Raw genomic sequence first — 18,348 nt, forward strand, 5'->3', positions numbered from 1 at the left:
CGCTGTGGTGTTGTTCTGCACCATTATGTTGCATTATTCTATATTATGTGGATCATGTAAGTTACAGCAATGAAGTGAAGAAGCTCTGTACCTGAGTATCTTAAAACGACAATCAATCTAAAGTTAATGTAACAAAGCAAACTGCGGCACAGTGCTTAAGTAGCTAGTTGCTGGCTACAGTGTAGTTGCTGCATGTACAGTACAGAATCAATAGGCAAGAGGCTTTGGAGTGCGCATACTGTCACATCCAATGGATTTCCTGGGAAAATCCGACCTTTACAAAGGGTTAGGCATACTGGCTGTCAGAGGTAACAGAAAAACCCGGCAAGTGGATCATTTTTATGTGAGGTTACAACCTCCTCACACACAAGCAATAAAATTAATTAATTTCATAAAAAAAAAAAACTACATATAGCCCCTTTAAATGTATACATACAGTTGACTCAATAACAGTTGACTGAGTGAGCCCAGTGCATTCAAAGTCTTTGTCAGCACCTTTTACACTTTTTTACATTTTCCTTGGGATTTGAAATGGCAATCACTCCCACCTGATAGTTTTTTACAATATCATCCTGTTGTCATAGCTTTGAGCTCTAGTGTGATTTGAAGCAGAGTGAAGGATTGATCCTGGTGGGGGATAGCAGCATGGGGGACAGGGATTAACAGTGGGCAGGTGGTCCTGGCATGGTTGCCAGTACACAGACCTGGCTGTCATGTGGAGGTGGTGGGGAGTAAATTAGAAATCTTTGGCTTGTGGACTGGCTGATGAATAATGGAACAGTGTGGCAAGAAGAATTTAGACCAATGAGTATAGAAAAACATTGATGTACAGTAGTGCTGTAGTGTTGTCACCAGACTACACGTTCCTGCAGGGTCAATCTAAAGATTTTGTGTAGGTTTATCACTCACTTTGCCAGTTTCTGAGACCTGAAAGTCCTAATTTGGACAAAAGGAAAGGCAGCTTGGTATGGGTGGAGTTGAGGTAACACAAACAAGAAGCTACCATGACCATTAACTGAGCATTTTTGAGGTTGAAATAAGGACGCAAACGGCAAGAAGTCAACGTAGCATTTGAGACCTCGGAAAAAATGTTTACAGGTACAACGTTTCCCCTTATTTTTTAGATACAATCTTTGGCCTCTAGTTTGACATAATAATAGTCATTTGACAAGCTCAGTCAATAAGTTAATAGTACAGCTGCAAGCCACAATGACTTTCTGGATATGAATGTACCACTGACACCATTTAAATGTGACTAGTCCATTAAGCAGCCAACTGACAAACATATCTCCTCTTCTTTATTCGGAGAAATTGACTTTATAATCTGACCTGGATTCATATGGACTGTCTTGTGGTGGGACAATGCTTGGAAAACAGATATCAGGGCTTCTCAAAAGTTTAATAATTTGCACACCCTTAAAAACCTTTAAAAACACAAGCAGGAGAGGTGACTTTTTGGTAAGGTTCAATGACCAAGTAGAGTGGGTGACACAGCTTGTTTATGCAGGTGACTATATTTAACATCAAATGATGGAAACACATTCATGTTTATTATATTTTCACAAATGGTTATATTTGTTTTTGTAGAAATAGATTTGCCTTTTGTATTTTTCAATAAAATAAAATAAAATTGTAAGATAAGTAAATTAAATGTGTTAATTTTTGTAGAGATGTGACAAATAATTTTTTCACTATTGTGAGATGAGAAGTGGTAATAATAGAAGTATCCACTAAAGTCTATAAATGCCTGCAAACCTCCCAAGTTGAAAGATTATTAAAATATACACTACATTGTAGCAAAGATAATGGAATGCTGAAATAAGTGTTCCTAATAATTCTCCATCATAATTTCAGGGCAGATGATTTAATGCATTACAAAATTTTCTGGGAAGCAGCTTGTGATTGGAGATTTATGAATCAGTGCCATAGAGTTTCTCCTTGGCTTTGTTTCTAGGCTGCTCTCTCTGGGGAGCCACACAGGGACTCAGCTGTAAATGTAGGCCAGAGTCGACACACACACTCAGAATACATACACAGCTACACACTCACCCACACTCACAAACAGTTTATACTGTAGATATACTGTATGGCATACTATGCTGTCTTCATCCTAATCTTCTATCTCTGTCTCTTGTCTGTATTCACAGGTCCTTGGCTCAGGAGAACTATCCAACCAATCAGGAGAGGTGAGGGGCGACGTCGTCCAATTGGTGGGGAAGAAATGTTGGGGCAGGGCGGGCATGTGGCCCTGGCTCTCGTGTCATTGCTACTGCTGTGGCACAAAGCAGCACCCATTGAAGTCCCACAAGACCGTAAGTCACTCTGCACTCATCAGATCCACTTTAATACAATATGTTACAGAAAATAGTGATTGACATGCCATACCAAAAACTATGACAATTAATTTGGTTATAGATGGCTCAGATAGGTTTGTAATTGGTGTTCCACAAGGGCACATTGACTTACTGTCTGGAAAACAACACTTTAGACAAACAAAGATGGGTTTACGGATGATTTTCTTCTTCTTGGTCAGTTTTTGATAACTTTAAATAAATAAACACTTTCAGGTTCGTAGGACCAATCACCAAGATACAGAAGAATGAAACTTCTTCAGTACAAAGTAATTTATTCTATGGAAAGTACAATACAAATCTGGAATAGGAAGGGTCTGGATTCAGAATGCAGAATATCTAAAACTTCTTCTGACATCAATTCATATGAAGCTCCTCCTTATGGGATGTTTTACAAAAACAACTCTGGCTATGTAAGTCATCTGGCATTTTCAGGGCAGAATGACCTTTCTTTTCAATGTGTGTGCTCGACTGTACTGACTTTCTGATTATAACTACCCATATTTTTCACATAGGTTCCGCAAGTAAAATGTTTTCTTAAGTTAAGATAAACACGTGTAGGTTATGCATTAGTTATTCAAATAATCCAGTTTCCTTCAACAATGGTAGTACTTGGGTAGTTATTAGATACAGTATATTTGATGTCAGGTTCTGCCAACTGTTTTTAGCTCATATTTTTTTTATACAAATTCTTTAAACTGTAAACTGCTGACACAAGTTGATAGAGAACAAGGAAACTGTTCCACTTTGCCTCGTCAAATTAAAAGCCGTTGCTTCTAGCCTTTTAGTAAAGGGCAGATAATTTTAGAACGCCTTACATGAGATGTGTTTTTCAAGTCCATTAGACAAAATTTGTGTTGGAATTGTGAGCTTACAGTGAAGGTACAGGCCAGACCTGAACAGGGGACAATGTGGGTGTAAGGTATGCGACTACTAGACTGCTAGAATGCCCAGACACTACTTTTGAAAATTCCTGCAAATACTTTTTCTGACCTTTATTCTGACAAGGCCAAGTGGTGAATGCATCCTCATTCTCCAGTAGCTTTTCTTGTCAGTGTACAACCACTTTTAGCTCTTTAAAATGTGAGCTAAAAGTGGTTTGATGAATCCAACACCATTTTAGGATCAGGACAAATTTCTGCCATATTGGTTGTCATTTGACATGCAGTTTAAAGGGGATCAAGATGCCTGATTAATCACCTGAAAGATCAACAATCTGTCTCTTGGATGATCGGTTTTGATTTCAGTCTAGTCTTGTGCGTGCTGTGATATGAAACTGAACATCACTGCGGAACAGACATCATATTGTCTGCATCTTCCAGACATCTGTAGCTCCATACGGCATTTCCTCTAACTTTTTATTCATAGTAGAATTGCACAAAATAATGCTGCCTTTCTGTCTTTTGTTGAGGACATGATTGCCTTATAATCGGCCGGGATTTCTCTGTTTACGTTCAGTGTGAGCTTCATGTCGTGGTCACTCAGTTGATCTGTACAGTGTGAGCATAAAAACCACAGGTTCTGGCTGTGATTTGTGGGAGTGGAGGAGGTGACGAATTTCAGTTAAAGGGATAGTAAGCGATTCTGCAGAAAGATTGTTGAGATTTGAACTGCCAAACAAAGACAACCCTTTCTTCAGTGCTCCCTCTGCTGATTGACTGGAGCAAAATTGTGGGGAACATCCACACCAGTTTCTTTGTTTTCCATTTACAGAGCCAGGGCTGTGTAGGAAAATGAGGAAATATTTGTTGAATTTAACAAAAAGTGTATAGACTTAAATATTTTTTACTGTCCCTTTAAGGGCTTTTTTCCACTGACGCTTTAAGCCTTTAAAGGGGGCACTGATTTTACACATGAAGGTTAGCTAACTCGTCATCATCATTCATCAACATCTGAGCTTGCCATTGGTAACTTCACATTTACAACATAAAACCTGGATTACAAAACTGGGGGTTGTTGAGTTTCAAAGACATGTGCATTTTACAGGCATGGAGATAAGATATTGTCAAGTTGCATTAGGGAATCAAAGGATCCAGTGTTTTTGGAGCTTGAGACTAGGGATTAAAGTTAAAATATCTAGCTCTCAGCTGCATTTATTTTGACGATTCTTTTTATTTTTTTTTAAAATAGCATTAACTATTTGCTCTAAGCAAGGCCTCTTTCAAAGAGTAATATTTTTTCCTTTCAATTTAAAGTAAAGACAAAATTAATTGACATGAGTTCGGAGGGGAAAAAAAGATGAAATTCAACAGTGACGTTAATGCAGGTTCCAAAGCATTGCAGAATTCATTTTTCAAATATGAAACCGTACGTAGGTTGCTGGAGCTGTTGCAGTGATGACATTAACATTTGATTATCATGAGAACAGACTGCTTCCTGTCCCTGGGTAATAGTGAATCCCTCACTGCAAATTCAAGATAATAGGTCTTCATTGACTCCAACATGCACGTATTAATATATTATACAGATACAGTCACACTTATTCTCATTTCTGTCCAGTATAAATGCGTGACTGGATCCTGCTGTTAAAATCCTTTTTCACGCAAAAGATGAATGTTTCACAATTGTACAATGACAAATGAGTTGATACAGAGATAGCCCCAAGGACACCTGGCCTATATGTTCCATACACACTCACACAGACACGCAGCCGTCAGCTGTCAGCTGCTCTGTCTTCTATTTCTTTGTTCCCCTAGAGCCATCTCTCTCCCTTTTTTTTATAAGCCTGACCTTTCAACCCTGGGCTTATGATGCTCTATTGATCTGAAGCACACACACACACACACACACACACACACACACACACACACACACCCTGCTAAACAGAGACCATTTGAATATACACATATAACCCAGTGACCTCACCTTAATGTATTTGCCACATGTAATGAACTGAAAGGCAGTGACTTTATGTATTTCTGGAAAAAATATTATCAATTGGTCATTTCTAGATAGATTCAGCTCATGGTTGAGTATGATACACGGCAAAGGGTTCATGTTTGCTGCATGATTTGATGTGTGAGATTGCATGCAATAATCTAAATAAATACAAACCACAGAAATTTAATATTTAAGGGTTGAACGATTTCTTGGTTGAAACGGTTATCCTGTACAGATAATGTACTTTTTATGACTATGAGTATCATCAAAACAGCATCATAAAATTTGTCAGTATATATTTTTTAATAAACCAGGTTGGAGGAAAGGTTTCCTCAAAATGGTTTACAACGGTGCGCAATGAGCTTTGAGGTATGTTTACATAGCAACGGTCAGGGCTGGTGACCAGAATTCAGACACACAGCACAAGACATAGGCAAAGGGATGACAGGCGAGTGGGGCAGTGATCTGTTGTCCAGGGGCAGCGAATGGTTCTGATTTGCAGGCAAGTGGGTTCTGGGTTCCGGGTAATCTCCGGGGCTGGCAGGTAGAACAGAGAGTCCAGGGCTTTGAGCAGGGGGTCTGGGGTAGACGGAGAGATGGTATAAGTTAGCAATCAACAAGCAGGCAAATACTCACTGGCTGGCGTGTAATTATACAGAATGGTGCAATGATCCTGCGAGGACCAGAAGTTTGATCTGGTTTAAATGGAGAGTGGTGATGGCAGGATGCTGAACAGGTGTGCTGAGTAGTAGTACTGGGAACCATGCCCACCAGCGCCATCCAGAGCATGAGGAAGAGAGCAGAACACAGAGAGACAGACACCAAGCAAAACACACGACGACATATTAGGGCCATTCTAAGTAAAACATTATTTTATACAGAGCTGGGGTACGGGGTTACTATAGAAGACATTTTTAATTTCTGAGATTAAAGTTTAAATTTCCCAAAAAAAAAACCTCTTTCTGACATTACGCCCAGCCATTTAACAAGCTAGGTCAGAGGGTAAATTGTTGTGGTTAGATTATAAAAAGGAAAGGGGAGCTCATGTTCAACATTAGGGTAGTGCTTAATTTGTAAATCAGGAGACTCTGGAACACACAGAGGCTGATGTTCCGGCAGGTCAGTGGGAGAGAAAAAGTCAAAGAGGGCATCAAAAATCCACAGTGCCACAGCAAAAGCCCTGGGGGAAGGTGAAATCACCATATGGCCAATGGGGATAGCCTACAAATTATAATGGCTAGTTTGACCCAGAGGGCTTTGGATTGAACCCAAAACGTTTGCTTGAGCCCAGCATCTGTGAGAGTTTTTTTCTCATAAGTTGAGTTATTTAAGAAGAATAATACCCCCTAAAAATCTACAAGGGTCCTTCTATGCTAACTAATGTGTTGTTTTTACAAGTGTTAACTATTGTACCTTATAACAAGCTATATTTCCAACCTTGTGCTCCAGATGTCATCTCTTTGTCCTGTCTTAAGTTCCAACAGCTGATGTGCTAAGAACCCCTATACACAAGGCTTTAGTTGGTTTTACTAACATTTTCCAAAACAAAATACTTCAGAGATTAATTTAAAATTTCTGGTCAACATTTACAAGCAGCAGAATCTGAAATAGGCCAAGTTTACGTGTACAAGGCATTCCAGTAGCTCTCCATGGTACTTGCAAGAACACTTTTAATAGGTTTATTTCATTTGCACCATTAGATATTTATATTAATAATACCACCATTGCCCTTTTGGTAGGTGTTCTGATCAAATTTAGTTCTGTCCTGATGTTTTTGTATTGTACAATTATGCTAAATAACTCTTCCCTTGTAGCTTTTGGTCAGAACCAACTAAGGCACCACATGCTCTTCAATATTTTGATGATTTAATTCAGTAGATGCAATGAGAAGCCCCATCCCCCTCTTTTCCTTATGTCTGCTCATCAGCTTCACAGCATACTGCCCTCTTGACCTTTATTGATGAGTGCCTTCCACACATCCCTACAGGACACACACACACACACACACACACACACACATACACACACACACTCAACACTCTACATAATAATATCTAAAGAGCGGTCGGTGGAGTTTTTCTGTAGCTGACAGAACAGAGTCATCATTATTAACTGGATCAAATATACAATACATGCAGGTAAAACACACCTGTAGGCCCTATATACCAAATGGGACAAAATGACACCACAGATATCACCTCAGTGCATACTTCTCACTTAATTCCGCTACAATCTTAATATAATAGATGTTGATTCATATAAAAGTCCCGCACACTAGATTTTATTTTGTGAGGGATTTCATGGATTGACCATACTAGAGAACATGAGTGTGCTGCCTTAAGTTCAGGGTATAATTCTTTTGTTTTATTGTAGTTCCCAATATGCCAGCCAATCCTTTCACAACAATAAAAAAAACAGCGGTTAAAAGCTACGCACAGTATGCAGGCCTTTTAAAGCTTCATGTGGTGGCCTCCCAAATGCAGTGAAGCATGTGATCGGGCTGCCCTTCTATTACTAATAATTTTTCTGCAATTGGAATAAACAGTATGACACTGTGTTACAGTCTTTGATGTACAATCTGAAGCATAACTTGTCTTGTCTTTCTCTCACTTACTGCTCATCTTTTCCTGATACGGGAACTCCTTACAGGTGAGTCCTCAATCATCTTTTTCTGTTTCACTTTCTAGATCACAGTTCACTCAAACAACTAATTCAGTATTTATATTGCTTAAACACCATACAACATAACCGTAAGATATAACAGTGGTTCTCAACTGGTCCAGCCTCAGGGTTCAAATTTTCCTTCAAACATCAGGTCACAGTCTACACATACTGTAGACCAACCTAACATTGATCCATTCCGCTTGTCATTGGATACAAACCTTGTTTCTGTGAGGATAAAATGCTAACCATTGTGCTGCTTATTTAATTGGATTTCACAAAATGAAAACTAAAATAACAACTACAACTGGAGCTTAAACCACAATGATATGGGAAGGACTACGGCAAGAGAGTAAAATCAAGGCTTAAAACAACATTTAGAGGAACATAGCAGTTACAACTAATTCAGGCTTGTTCAGACTACTGAAACTATTTTTGCAGTATAAATTGAATAGGTCAGAGAAAAGAAACAGGGCAATACAACCACAGTGGTAAGAATGATAAATTTCAACCCAGACCAGTACTTCACTGCATTCTTTTTGTGTTTGTGTGTAGTAAAACAAAGAATACAAAACCAAAACATTTATATATTCTGTATTCTGTCCTATTTGCGACATCCACTGAAAATGTACCTCACCAGTTGGGAACCACTATAACGTAACGCATCCCTAATATTAAAAACAGTCCCATTGCAACTTGTTTGTCCTTTTCTCTGTCTCTCTTTGGCATTATACTGGACTAACAGCAAAGATCCAACAAGACTGTAAGTGCTTCTTTTTTAACATGTCACTGCTAATGTTTCTTTCCCAACTGATTTTGTATCTTAATAGGTCAGAGCTTGAAATGTTGCAGTAGCATTTACTAATATGACTGTGAAAAAGAGAGGACATTACACACTGGTATTTATGTGCTATGGAGAACCCCTTCTGATTTAGGGGACACACACTTTAACGAACAACAGTGAATGATAGATTGGTATATTCCAACATATAATTGGTTGTAAGAAACTAATTAATGTGCATGTGAAATACAGTAATATCCCAACAATATAGCATTCATAACTCAGAGCCTGTTAACATAATGTGATAAGTTGATGAGTCATTTCCATACCAATGATCTCATATAGCCTGGCTTTTATCACAACCAAGGATACTATAAAAATACTTTTACGGTTGCCATAGCAACTTGAGGGATATGCATAATACCGTCCTTTTACAGTTGTGGAGGAGATTAGCTGGTATAGCTTCAACACGGAAACTGTTAGACAGGAATTAATTCATATTGTCCAATCACAGAGCTCTCTTTTAGAGCGTCAAGCTTCTCCTTTAATCTAGCAGGCGGCTGGCCCTCTGAAGTGCTTGTTATCTTGTGTTGTGTGTACAGTATGTGTGTGTGTGTGTGTGTGTGTGTGTGTGTGTGTGTGTGTGTGTACTTGTGTACAGTGTTAAATTCAAAGCCCTGCAGGGCTCAGTGAGCTAGAAATGCAAAAGGGCAGTAAGATGCTGGCTGTGTGGCTTGTCTGTACTGTTGAAGGGTTTGGCTTAAGCGAGTCATTAAATATGTATAGGAGACGCACCACAGCTGGGGAGGTGGAAACTATGATCATTTTAATCATTTTATTAGAATGTAAAGCAGGTTTTGACTCATGAATGATGCTGATAATGGCCTTATGGTAAAATAAAAAACAAAAATGACCAAAATAGGATAAATCATTGGAAATGGTTTAAAGGTAAATCAATATTCTATATTGTACTATAATCAACAAATCACATGAAAAGAAAGAGCATTGTTTATGTATCCAAAGCCTGATATACGGTATGTTCTTCCTCTGTGCCCCTCCTTTGCTGTCCATTAAGAACACTTTAATGATCCACACTCTAACATAGGGTGACATGGTGAACACACACACTGTAGTTTATTTTGACTCAATCCCACATCCACTGTCCTGCTGTCCCAAATACTTACTAGAGGACCACATGAAGCGTTTTTTAAAATTTTTATATGATTTATTGACCGTGAGAATCTAGAATAACTCCAGCTTCATCCTTTAAAGTTTCAGAACCTTTTCCATCCTTGTAAGGAATTCTGGGGGACTATTAGGTAGCTTTTTAGGTAAAATTGTAATGTTGACAAGTTCAGCAGTCAGATGTATTTGAGCGCAAACTGTTTTTATGGCTCCTACATATTTGGTAGAATTGGAAACTAGAAACTCTTTCACTCTTTGAACACAGCTTGGCAGCTCAAAATGATGTAATCTGTGAGTTTGACGATGGTCTTTATAACAACAAACTAAATTTAGCAAATGCATTGGTGACCAAATGTATTCTAATTGTTGACAACCAGTTAAACCTAGGAAACATCCACTTCAACACTTAATGTGAGGACCACCTTCCTCTTTTCCTCCCTTCTACTGTCTCTCCATTGAGATTTATTATTGTAACACAATAAATCAGTATGTTGAGCTATTGAAAACCTTGTCTAGAGTGCACTGATCTTGAATGCAATGCAGGACTCGTATGCGTGTGAATGCGTGTATGCATTAAATGTACACAACCGTCTTCGTGTAACTTTGTCTTTGTCTCTCCCCTCTTCTCACAGTGAAGCAACCCCCCACTATAGTCGTACAGTCAGTGAAGGACTACATTGTGGACCCTAGAGATAACATCATCATCGAGTGTGAGGCCAAGGGCAACCCAGGGCCAACGTAAGCGGAACAGAACACAACACACCTCACAACACACTCACGGATCTGCCCTCTGCTCATTGCTCTCTGTTTAAAGGAATGGATCCCATTGCAGAGACACAAACAGATGATATGTTTAACGGGCTATACAATAAAGCTCCAGCCAGCAAATGTTCAGCCCACAATAGTTTTTTTTCTCTTTCTAGCAAGGCTGCAAAATCTGAGCAGAAAAGCTGCCTTTTTATTTCATATTTAACATGAAGGGTTTTTCTCACCCTCACCCAAAAACATTTGTGGTGAATGAAGAATAATTTGTAGAATTAAATCCCAAAACAGTTCCCAGTTAATAAACAGACATCACGGCGGACAGTTTTCATTCAATTTCCACATAAACTGTTGACAGGGTGTGTGCTGGATTATGCAGAGTAAAGGGGACCTCCGTAATTAAAACCAAATCTTTCTGCATGACTGGGTACCACCAGGGGTCATTAAGAAAAGATAAGAAATTATTATTGTTGTTTAATTTGGGGAAATCAACCCTTTAATCCTTTAATCAACCCTTAAAAATTTTTTCCCTCCTCTTTTCCTTTACTGCCTGTCGTTCATTTTGTCCCCCTAATCTGTCTGTCCTTGATGTCTCCATGTCCATGTCCTCTCTCCATTCGCCCCTGTCTCTCTTTGGCAGTGAAAGTTATGAGTAGTGACAATGTCACTCCGATGCCCCCCCCCATCTGTCTGTCTCTCTCTATCTCACATACACAATAACACACTTTCACCTTTGCTGGCCCCTCCTTTTTCAGTGACCCCCTTCCCCTTCAAATGAATGGTGATTTGCCCTAAAGCTTGTTTCCTGTCCTCTAACAACCCCGTAAACTCAGTGTGACGCCTGTCTGCCTGCCACCCACAGCCTTAACCTGACAAGTAGTCTGCTGTGCTTTTTGCTGCTCTCTCGCTCTCTCTCTCTCTCTCTGCTACCCACATCACCTTCCATTTCCTCCATCACTCTGTCTGGCTGTCTGCTCCAGCTGACATAAACCCATTCAACTCTCCCTGACTTCCCATAATTTCGTTTTGGGATGTGTTCTATTTATTTGTGGTTGTTTTCTAGAAAAACAATGTGCCCATAAACTCCCTGCCCCCTTTGCTATAGACTAATCAGCAGTACACTACTGGTACTGCTATAGACCAAAACAAGAAAACTATAGTAAAGCATGTGGAAAGGATTCGACTTTTTCCTGTACATATATCTCCTTTCTTAGCAAAAGCTGTCTTTTGTAAAGCTTTTGCTAAGAAAGGAGATTTTGGGGGGGTTGTGACACTCCCCCAAAACACAGAATAATCCATTTACTCCACTGCTTTTCCAATGATTGTGTGTGGGTAAAAATTCTTTTTGGGCCAGTGTGTGTCACATGATGAACATAGAAGTTGCAATACCCTATGCGGCCGCTACGCCACAATTGCTTCACAGCACAGCTGTATTCCTTGGGGCTGATCTTCGACTTGATGTCAGAACTGCTCAGATTTTGACAAGTGTATCACTGTGAAATGATCCATCCAAAACTGTAGTTAATTCATAGTTGTGTTATTAAATGGCGTTTGTCATCTGATTACAAGCATGATATCATGCATTACTTTATAATCAAACTAGCTAATTCTGAATTATGAGTCTATCAATTAGAGGTCAGGCCAACGTTGTATGTTTTTTTTTCTTCTTCTTCTTTTCTCGCAAAGCCAATTGAAGGAAAGGGTGATTGAAAACTTTGATCAATCCCTCTATATTTTCACAGTCAGTAAAACTGTTTTCGCTTTTATTGCCACAGCAGTAATGACTTCATTGCTAGAGCATACATCAGATGGTGGATTAGTCAATAGTCTTCTTTTGGATTCATCTCTCTCCCTCTCTTGCTCTCGTCGTTCTCATTCACAGATTTTTTCCCCCCAGATTTCCTCCTTTTTTCTTCTTCTACACTCACACAAAAATCTATTCACACACAAGTCAGGTTGACAGCACAATCACACACTGGGTCTCCAGTGGTTACATCACTGGGGGTATGACCAGCTCATGACAGTGGTGCATTGTTTATTTGGAGACAGATTGGCTTTACGTAAGACCCACACACACAAACGCGTGCACATTCACCCAGATTCTTGTGTACACACATCCTTACACAACCTCACAATAAGGCACTCACGGCCACTCTCCCATGCACACATACTGGCTCTCCCCTTCCCAGGACAGGCATTGTGCTCCAATAATGCACTCAGTTGACTATTCATGCTCATGAAACATTCAGCGAAAGGGATCGTTCACTTATTCACTCATCAGTCTCTCACTACGCAACACACACCACAGCACACACAGCTCTGGTCTCCAGTGCTTCAACAGTGGTCCATTGTTCAGGCTCAGCGCTATGCTGCACCTCAGACAGGCGCATCTAAACTGTAACTTGCTGTAAACGCTGTAAAAATGACAGGAAGCATCTTGTAGAAATCCGCTCATCACATCTAAAAATAGAGGCGGGTTATGTAAGCATATTCAGAGTTCCTCACTAATCAGGGTGCACTGTGGAAACACCACATGCAACAGGATTAAGCTACAGTGCTGATACATGCACACAGAGAGCGTGTGGTGTGGTAGATTTTCATGCTACTGTCATGTACCAGGTCAGTAATGTAAAACGGCAACCACATGACAAGCAAAGGACTTTCAAATTTTCCAGATGTTGAAACAATTAACAGTCCATGTTGACAAGGTGATAGCCCAGAGGGCATAGCTCCTGCCAAGATAAGTTTTGCAAAGCTTCCCCTGCCTTAATTGTCTCCTCTTTAACGAACGTGCTAGTGTTTACTTTACATATAAGCCCATACACATAAAACTACATACATGTTGTATTACTGCTTAATTACATTAGTAAGTCAACAGTCAACAACATTTAAAGACATAAAGAGTCACTTACAGAATGTAAATCCAGGCACTCAACATGAGGCAGTCCAAACCAGTGTTGGGTTGGGCAGTAACACATTACTGTAATATTATTACTTTTAGCAACTAGTAGTTTAACGGCTTACTATTTCCAAAACAGTAATATTATTATAGTTACTAATCCATTACTGGTTATTGTGTTACTGGAACGCCGTTTTTTTGTATTCGATGTGAATGGCCAGCTGTGTTGCAGGTCAGCGGCAGTTGTGAAAGTAATATAGTAACGTAACAAGTAATGTAACGTGTAACGTAACTCGTTAAGTAAAGTAATATTATTACTTTTTTAAGGAGTAATAAGTAACTAGTAACAGATACACACGAGCAGGCAGGGAGGACAAACAGGTGCAACGCATTAGGGAAAATCAGAACTAAACTAGGAGACAAAGCCAGACACAAACACCCGACACCCACAACTTCAAAATAAAACAGGAAACGGAAAGAGACACAGACCAAACCCTGACAATAGTAGAGCAACTTTTCTATTCCAATGATCAACAATGTTAAAATGCTAAATCTTTGATTTGTTGTCTTCTGGCTCAGGTTCTCATGGCGAAGGAACGGGAAGTTTTTCAACATCGCCAAAGATCCCAGGGTGACGATGCGAAAACGCTCAGGAACTCTGGAGATTGGTTTCCGTAGTGGAGGACGACCAGAGGACTATGAAGGAGAGTACCAGTGTTTTGCCAGCAATGACTTTGGAGTGGCTCTGTCCAACAAAATCCTGCTCCGGGTCTCCAGTAAGAAAACACATGAGAGCACACGTTATTACGCAAACTTCGGACATAATGCACACATTGAAATATCATCATATGTCTACAAAGTAATTTCAACTGAAGCATCACGTCTTATATTAGAAAAGATGAAAAAAACGCAGCAATATATGATTATTATATTGTAAGTTTTCTTGTGTGCTTGTTGCAAACCGCAATCGTAACCACCAATAAATGCCCCACATTTTTTCACATGTTGCGAATAAAATCAGTCATCTATAAATTGCAGTAACAGTCCCCTCACCCTCGTCTGACTGAAATTCTTGTCATATATCCCTTTCCTTCTTCTCCTTATCTTTTCTTCCCCTCCCCCATCTTTCAGAGGCTCCTTTGTGGCCTAAAGAGGTGCTGGAGCCAGTGGTGGTGACTGAAGGCTCCCCGCTGATTCTACCCTGCAACCCCCCACCAGGCCTGCCTCCTCCGTTCACCTTCTGGATGAACAGCGGTGAGCAGCAATTACACACAAATATACACACAGTACACTTTATTTCTCTTTCTCTAGTGTGTTTTATCTATGTCCCACTGATGTCAATGCATTAGCCAGTAAAAGTGACACTCTCACCCATTATCAGGTGCAGTTTTACCATCTTAAGGTGGACTGAGACATATAAGTAATATTTTTATGATGGTGCAGCAGTGGGCTGCAGCTACACGTTTAATGGCTTTCACAGGAAGGGTGGGGATAGAGGTGAATAATGACCGGTTTGGCTTTCACATTCCTCAATTTTACAATTGTCCTCTTAAACCTGAGCACCTGATTAGCACGGAGGCTGACTGCATCATCCTCGGGGATGACATTGTCACTGTTGCTGTGTTTTGAATACAACCACCTCAAGTCATGTCAATCAGCATGCCCAAAGAATCTAGGTGCTGAGATATGCATTTTATTTATTTTTAGTCCTTTTACATTGTGATAGGCTAGCTAGAGACAGGCTATGTCCCTCTTTTCATAGCAGTTTGTCTCCAGTGACCTCTGAGTGTAATGCTTTAATTTAGTATTTTATCCCGCATGCTCTTTTCTCTTTCAGTTTCTCTCTCAGCTGTGAGAATTTTTGGTCTCAAACCACTCTGGCACCCTTTGCATTGCGCGTATGTAGAGATCTTGTCCAGCTAGAAGCCAATTTACATCTTTGTTAAACAACCATACCATTGATTAAAACAAGTCATTTATTTGAATATTCTGGATTAAGGACCTCTTCGTAAAGAACATTTCAACTATTTCCGTTACAGAAAATATCTTTACCAGTTAAAAACATAGAGGTCCTTTGTAAATGTAAATGCTCCGTACTTGTATAGCGCCTTTCTAGTCTTTTCGACCACTCAAAGCACTTTTACACTACATCTGCATTCACCAGTCACACACATTCATACACTGAGCCTAAGTGCTCAAACAGAAACTAACATTCACACTCATTCATACACTGGCGGAATAGCCGTTCGGTATCTTGCCCAAGGACACTTCGACACGCAACTAGGGGGAGCCAGGGATTGAACCGCCAACCTTCCGATTAACATCCAACCCGCTCCAACCCGCTCTACCTCCTGAGCCACAGCCGCCCCGTGACCTTTTGTGAACTCTACCCACTCAGTGAAAAGTCTAAATGGCACACACACTAAACACACACTCGGATCGACCGTTGTGCATCATATCAGCGTGTCATGTAGCCCAGCACTGTAACTCACCATAACATGATTAGGACTGCTGGCCTGGCTGTCGATTGATCCTGGGGCACTGTCTTACCATACGGCTCACATCAGTTGGCGCAGTTACAGAGGGTGGAGGGCAGTCTGTCTTGACGTCTGTGTGGGTGTCATGCGAGTTAATGTTTGCTTGTAGCAACACATCAGAATGGTTATCAGAGCTAACTTGAACAGATGCTGAACTGAGTTATTCGTAAAAATATACGCATCAAACAATCCACAATCAATCTATTTTTTGATACAAGATGTCAGAGATCAGTTGGTGATTTCTTGACAAAAAAATGTGTTTGTTTCAGACAAAGCAGGGCAGCCAGCTAAAATCAAGATACACTATCCCTTTCATAGATATCTATATCTTAAATACAAGACTTAGTTGATATTAGCCTACTTAAGGGTTACCCTTAAGGGATCCTCAATTTGGTATTGAACTATATATAGAGAGAGAGACTTGCAATAGACTATCAAAGCAGTAGAGGCCAAGATATTCAGTCTTTAAGTCTCTAGTATGGCTCAGTCTCCAGAAAGAATGGGTGCTACATTTGCAACCGATGTTGTCATTAGACCCTGCTTGCCTGTTAAAGACCCACCCCTGAGTAAATCTGTCCTTCAGAACGTGGACCTGAATACAACTAACACCATTCAGTTGTTACATTAATTGGCATCAGCTAATACACAGTTCTCTCCAGGAAAATTCCAAGGAAGCAATTAGGGAATCACAAACCCCTGAAATAAAATGTTAACGTGACTTCAAACTCATAATTATTATTTGTCCAACAATAATAATATTTGTTCCTTCTGTCTTCTGTCTTCCAGCGATGAATCCGATCCCTCAGGATAAGAGAGTGTCCATGGGTCTGAACGGGGACCTGTACTTCTCCAACGTTTTGGCCAAAGACGCTCACACTGACTACAGCTGCAACGCTCGCTTCCTCTTCACACACACCATCCAGCAGAAGAACCCCTTCACCCTCAAAGTTCTGACCAGTGAGTGACACACACACTTGCGGATACCCGTCATTTATTCAACAGGAGTCACTGCGCTAACTGTGTATGAACTCTGTAGTCTTGTTCTCTCTCCATGTCTGCTGCGTGGGTTTCGATCACACACCATGACATATCCCCATCTACAGGTGATATCATGACATGACATGAGAAGCATGAAATCATAACCTTTATTGATGTTTCCTCAGGTTGCTGCAAAATAAAGAAGACATTGACATGCTGGATTATTTTATAACCTGAATGTTTCTCTTTCAGCTTTGTTTATTGTTCAACACAACTGTGTGCTGACAGGTTTCTGTGAGTGTGTTTGTGTGTGGACTGATGAGCCACTGTGTCTGCCTGTGTTTTCAGCGGAGCCGTATAATGACACATCTTACAATGCCACTGACCCCTATGGTGGTGAGTGTCTTCCTGTCCGCCTCCTTAGTCATGTCCTACAGTGACATGACTTTGCACACTAACCTGCTAGCTCAGTGAAGCTCAAGTAATCCACTGACCTCAGACTGACCTTAGAGTCAAACTGAACCTCCTAACTGCTCTTTACAGGTGTAGAATTCACTGTGTTTCATGTGGGAAGGTGAGTATGGGGTGTTGTGTTTCCTTTAAAGAATACCTTTGCTGTCAATATTAAATATTGTTAAATTGGACCCTTTTTAAGAGAGAAAAATCCCAAATTCTACATTTATTCAGTATAGGAGCTGTTGTCTGGGCAGAAACCATATTCCACCATTCAAAAAACGACATACACTCACCTAAAGGATTATTAGGAACACCTGTTCAGTTTCTCATTAATGCAATTATCTAATCAACTCCTGAACTCATACTTAATGTCAGAATGGGAAAGAAAGGTGATTTAAGCAATTTTGAGCGAGGCATGGTTGTTGGTGCCAGACGGGCCGGTCTGAGTATTTCACAATCTGCTCAGTTACTGGGATTTTCACGCACAACCATTTCTAGGGTTTACAAAGAATGGTGTGAAAAGGGAAAAACATCCAGTATGCGGCAGTCCTGTGGGCGAAAATGCCTCGTTGATGCTAGAGGTCAGAGGAGAATGGGCCGACTGATTCAAGCTGATAGAAGAGCAACTTTGACTGAAATAACCGCTCGTTACAACCGAGGTATGCAGCAAAGCATTTGTGAAGCCACAACACGCACAACCTTGAGGCGGATGGGCTACAACAGCAGAAGACCCCACCGGGTACCACTCATCTCCACTACAAATAGGAAAAAGAGGCTACAATTTGCAAGAGCTCACCAAAATTGGACAGTTGAAGACTGGAAAAATGTTGCCTGGTCTGATGAGTCTCGATTTCTGTT

The 18,348-nt window shown here is 40.2% G+C and overlaps 1 protein-coding gene across 1 annotated transcript in view; it reads left to right on the top strand.

The window, feature by feature from the left end:
• The first annotated feature begins 2,206 nt into the window (after window positions 1-2,206).
• nfasca (neurofascin homolog (chicken) a) overlaps window positions 2,207-18,348 on the top strand; it is a 63,124-nt gene continuing 46,982 nt past the window's right edge. Inside the window, exons 1-7 of the mRNA XM_046075716.1 lie at window positions 2,207-2,312; window positions 8,638-8,655; window positions 10,491-10,596; window positions 14,099-14,295; window positions 14,651-14,773; window positions 16,843-17,013; window positions 17,383-17,430. Coding sequence (XP_045931672.1) covers window positions 2,222-2,312; window positions 8,638-8,655; window positions 10,491-10,596; window positions 14,099-14,295; window positions 14,651-14,773; window positions 16,843-17,013; window positions 17,383-17,430 — 754 coding nt within the window. The 5' untranslated portion in view covers window positions 2,207-2,221. The remainder of the gene's footprint in view (window positions 2,313-8,637; window positions 8,656-10,490; window positions 10,597-14,098; window positions 14,296-14,650; window positions 14,774-16,842; window positions 17,014-17,382; window positions 17,431-18,348) is intronic.

The sequence above is a fragment of the Micropterus dolomieu genome, linkage group LG18 (genome assembly GCF_021292245.1).
Source record: "Micropterus dolomieu isolate WLL.071019.BEF.003 ecotype Adirondacks linkage group LG18, ASM2129224v1, whole genome shotgun sequence".
In the NCBI taxonomy this organism is placed as follows: domain Eukaryota; kingdom Metazoa; phylum Chordata; class Actinopteri; order Centrarchiformes; family Centrarchidae; genus Micropterus; species Micropterus dolomieu.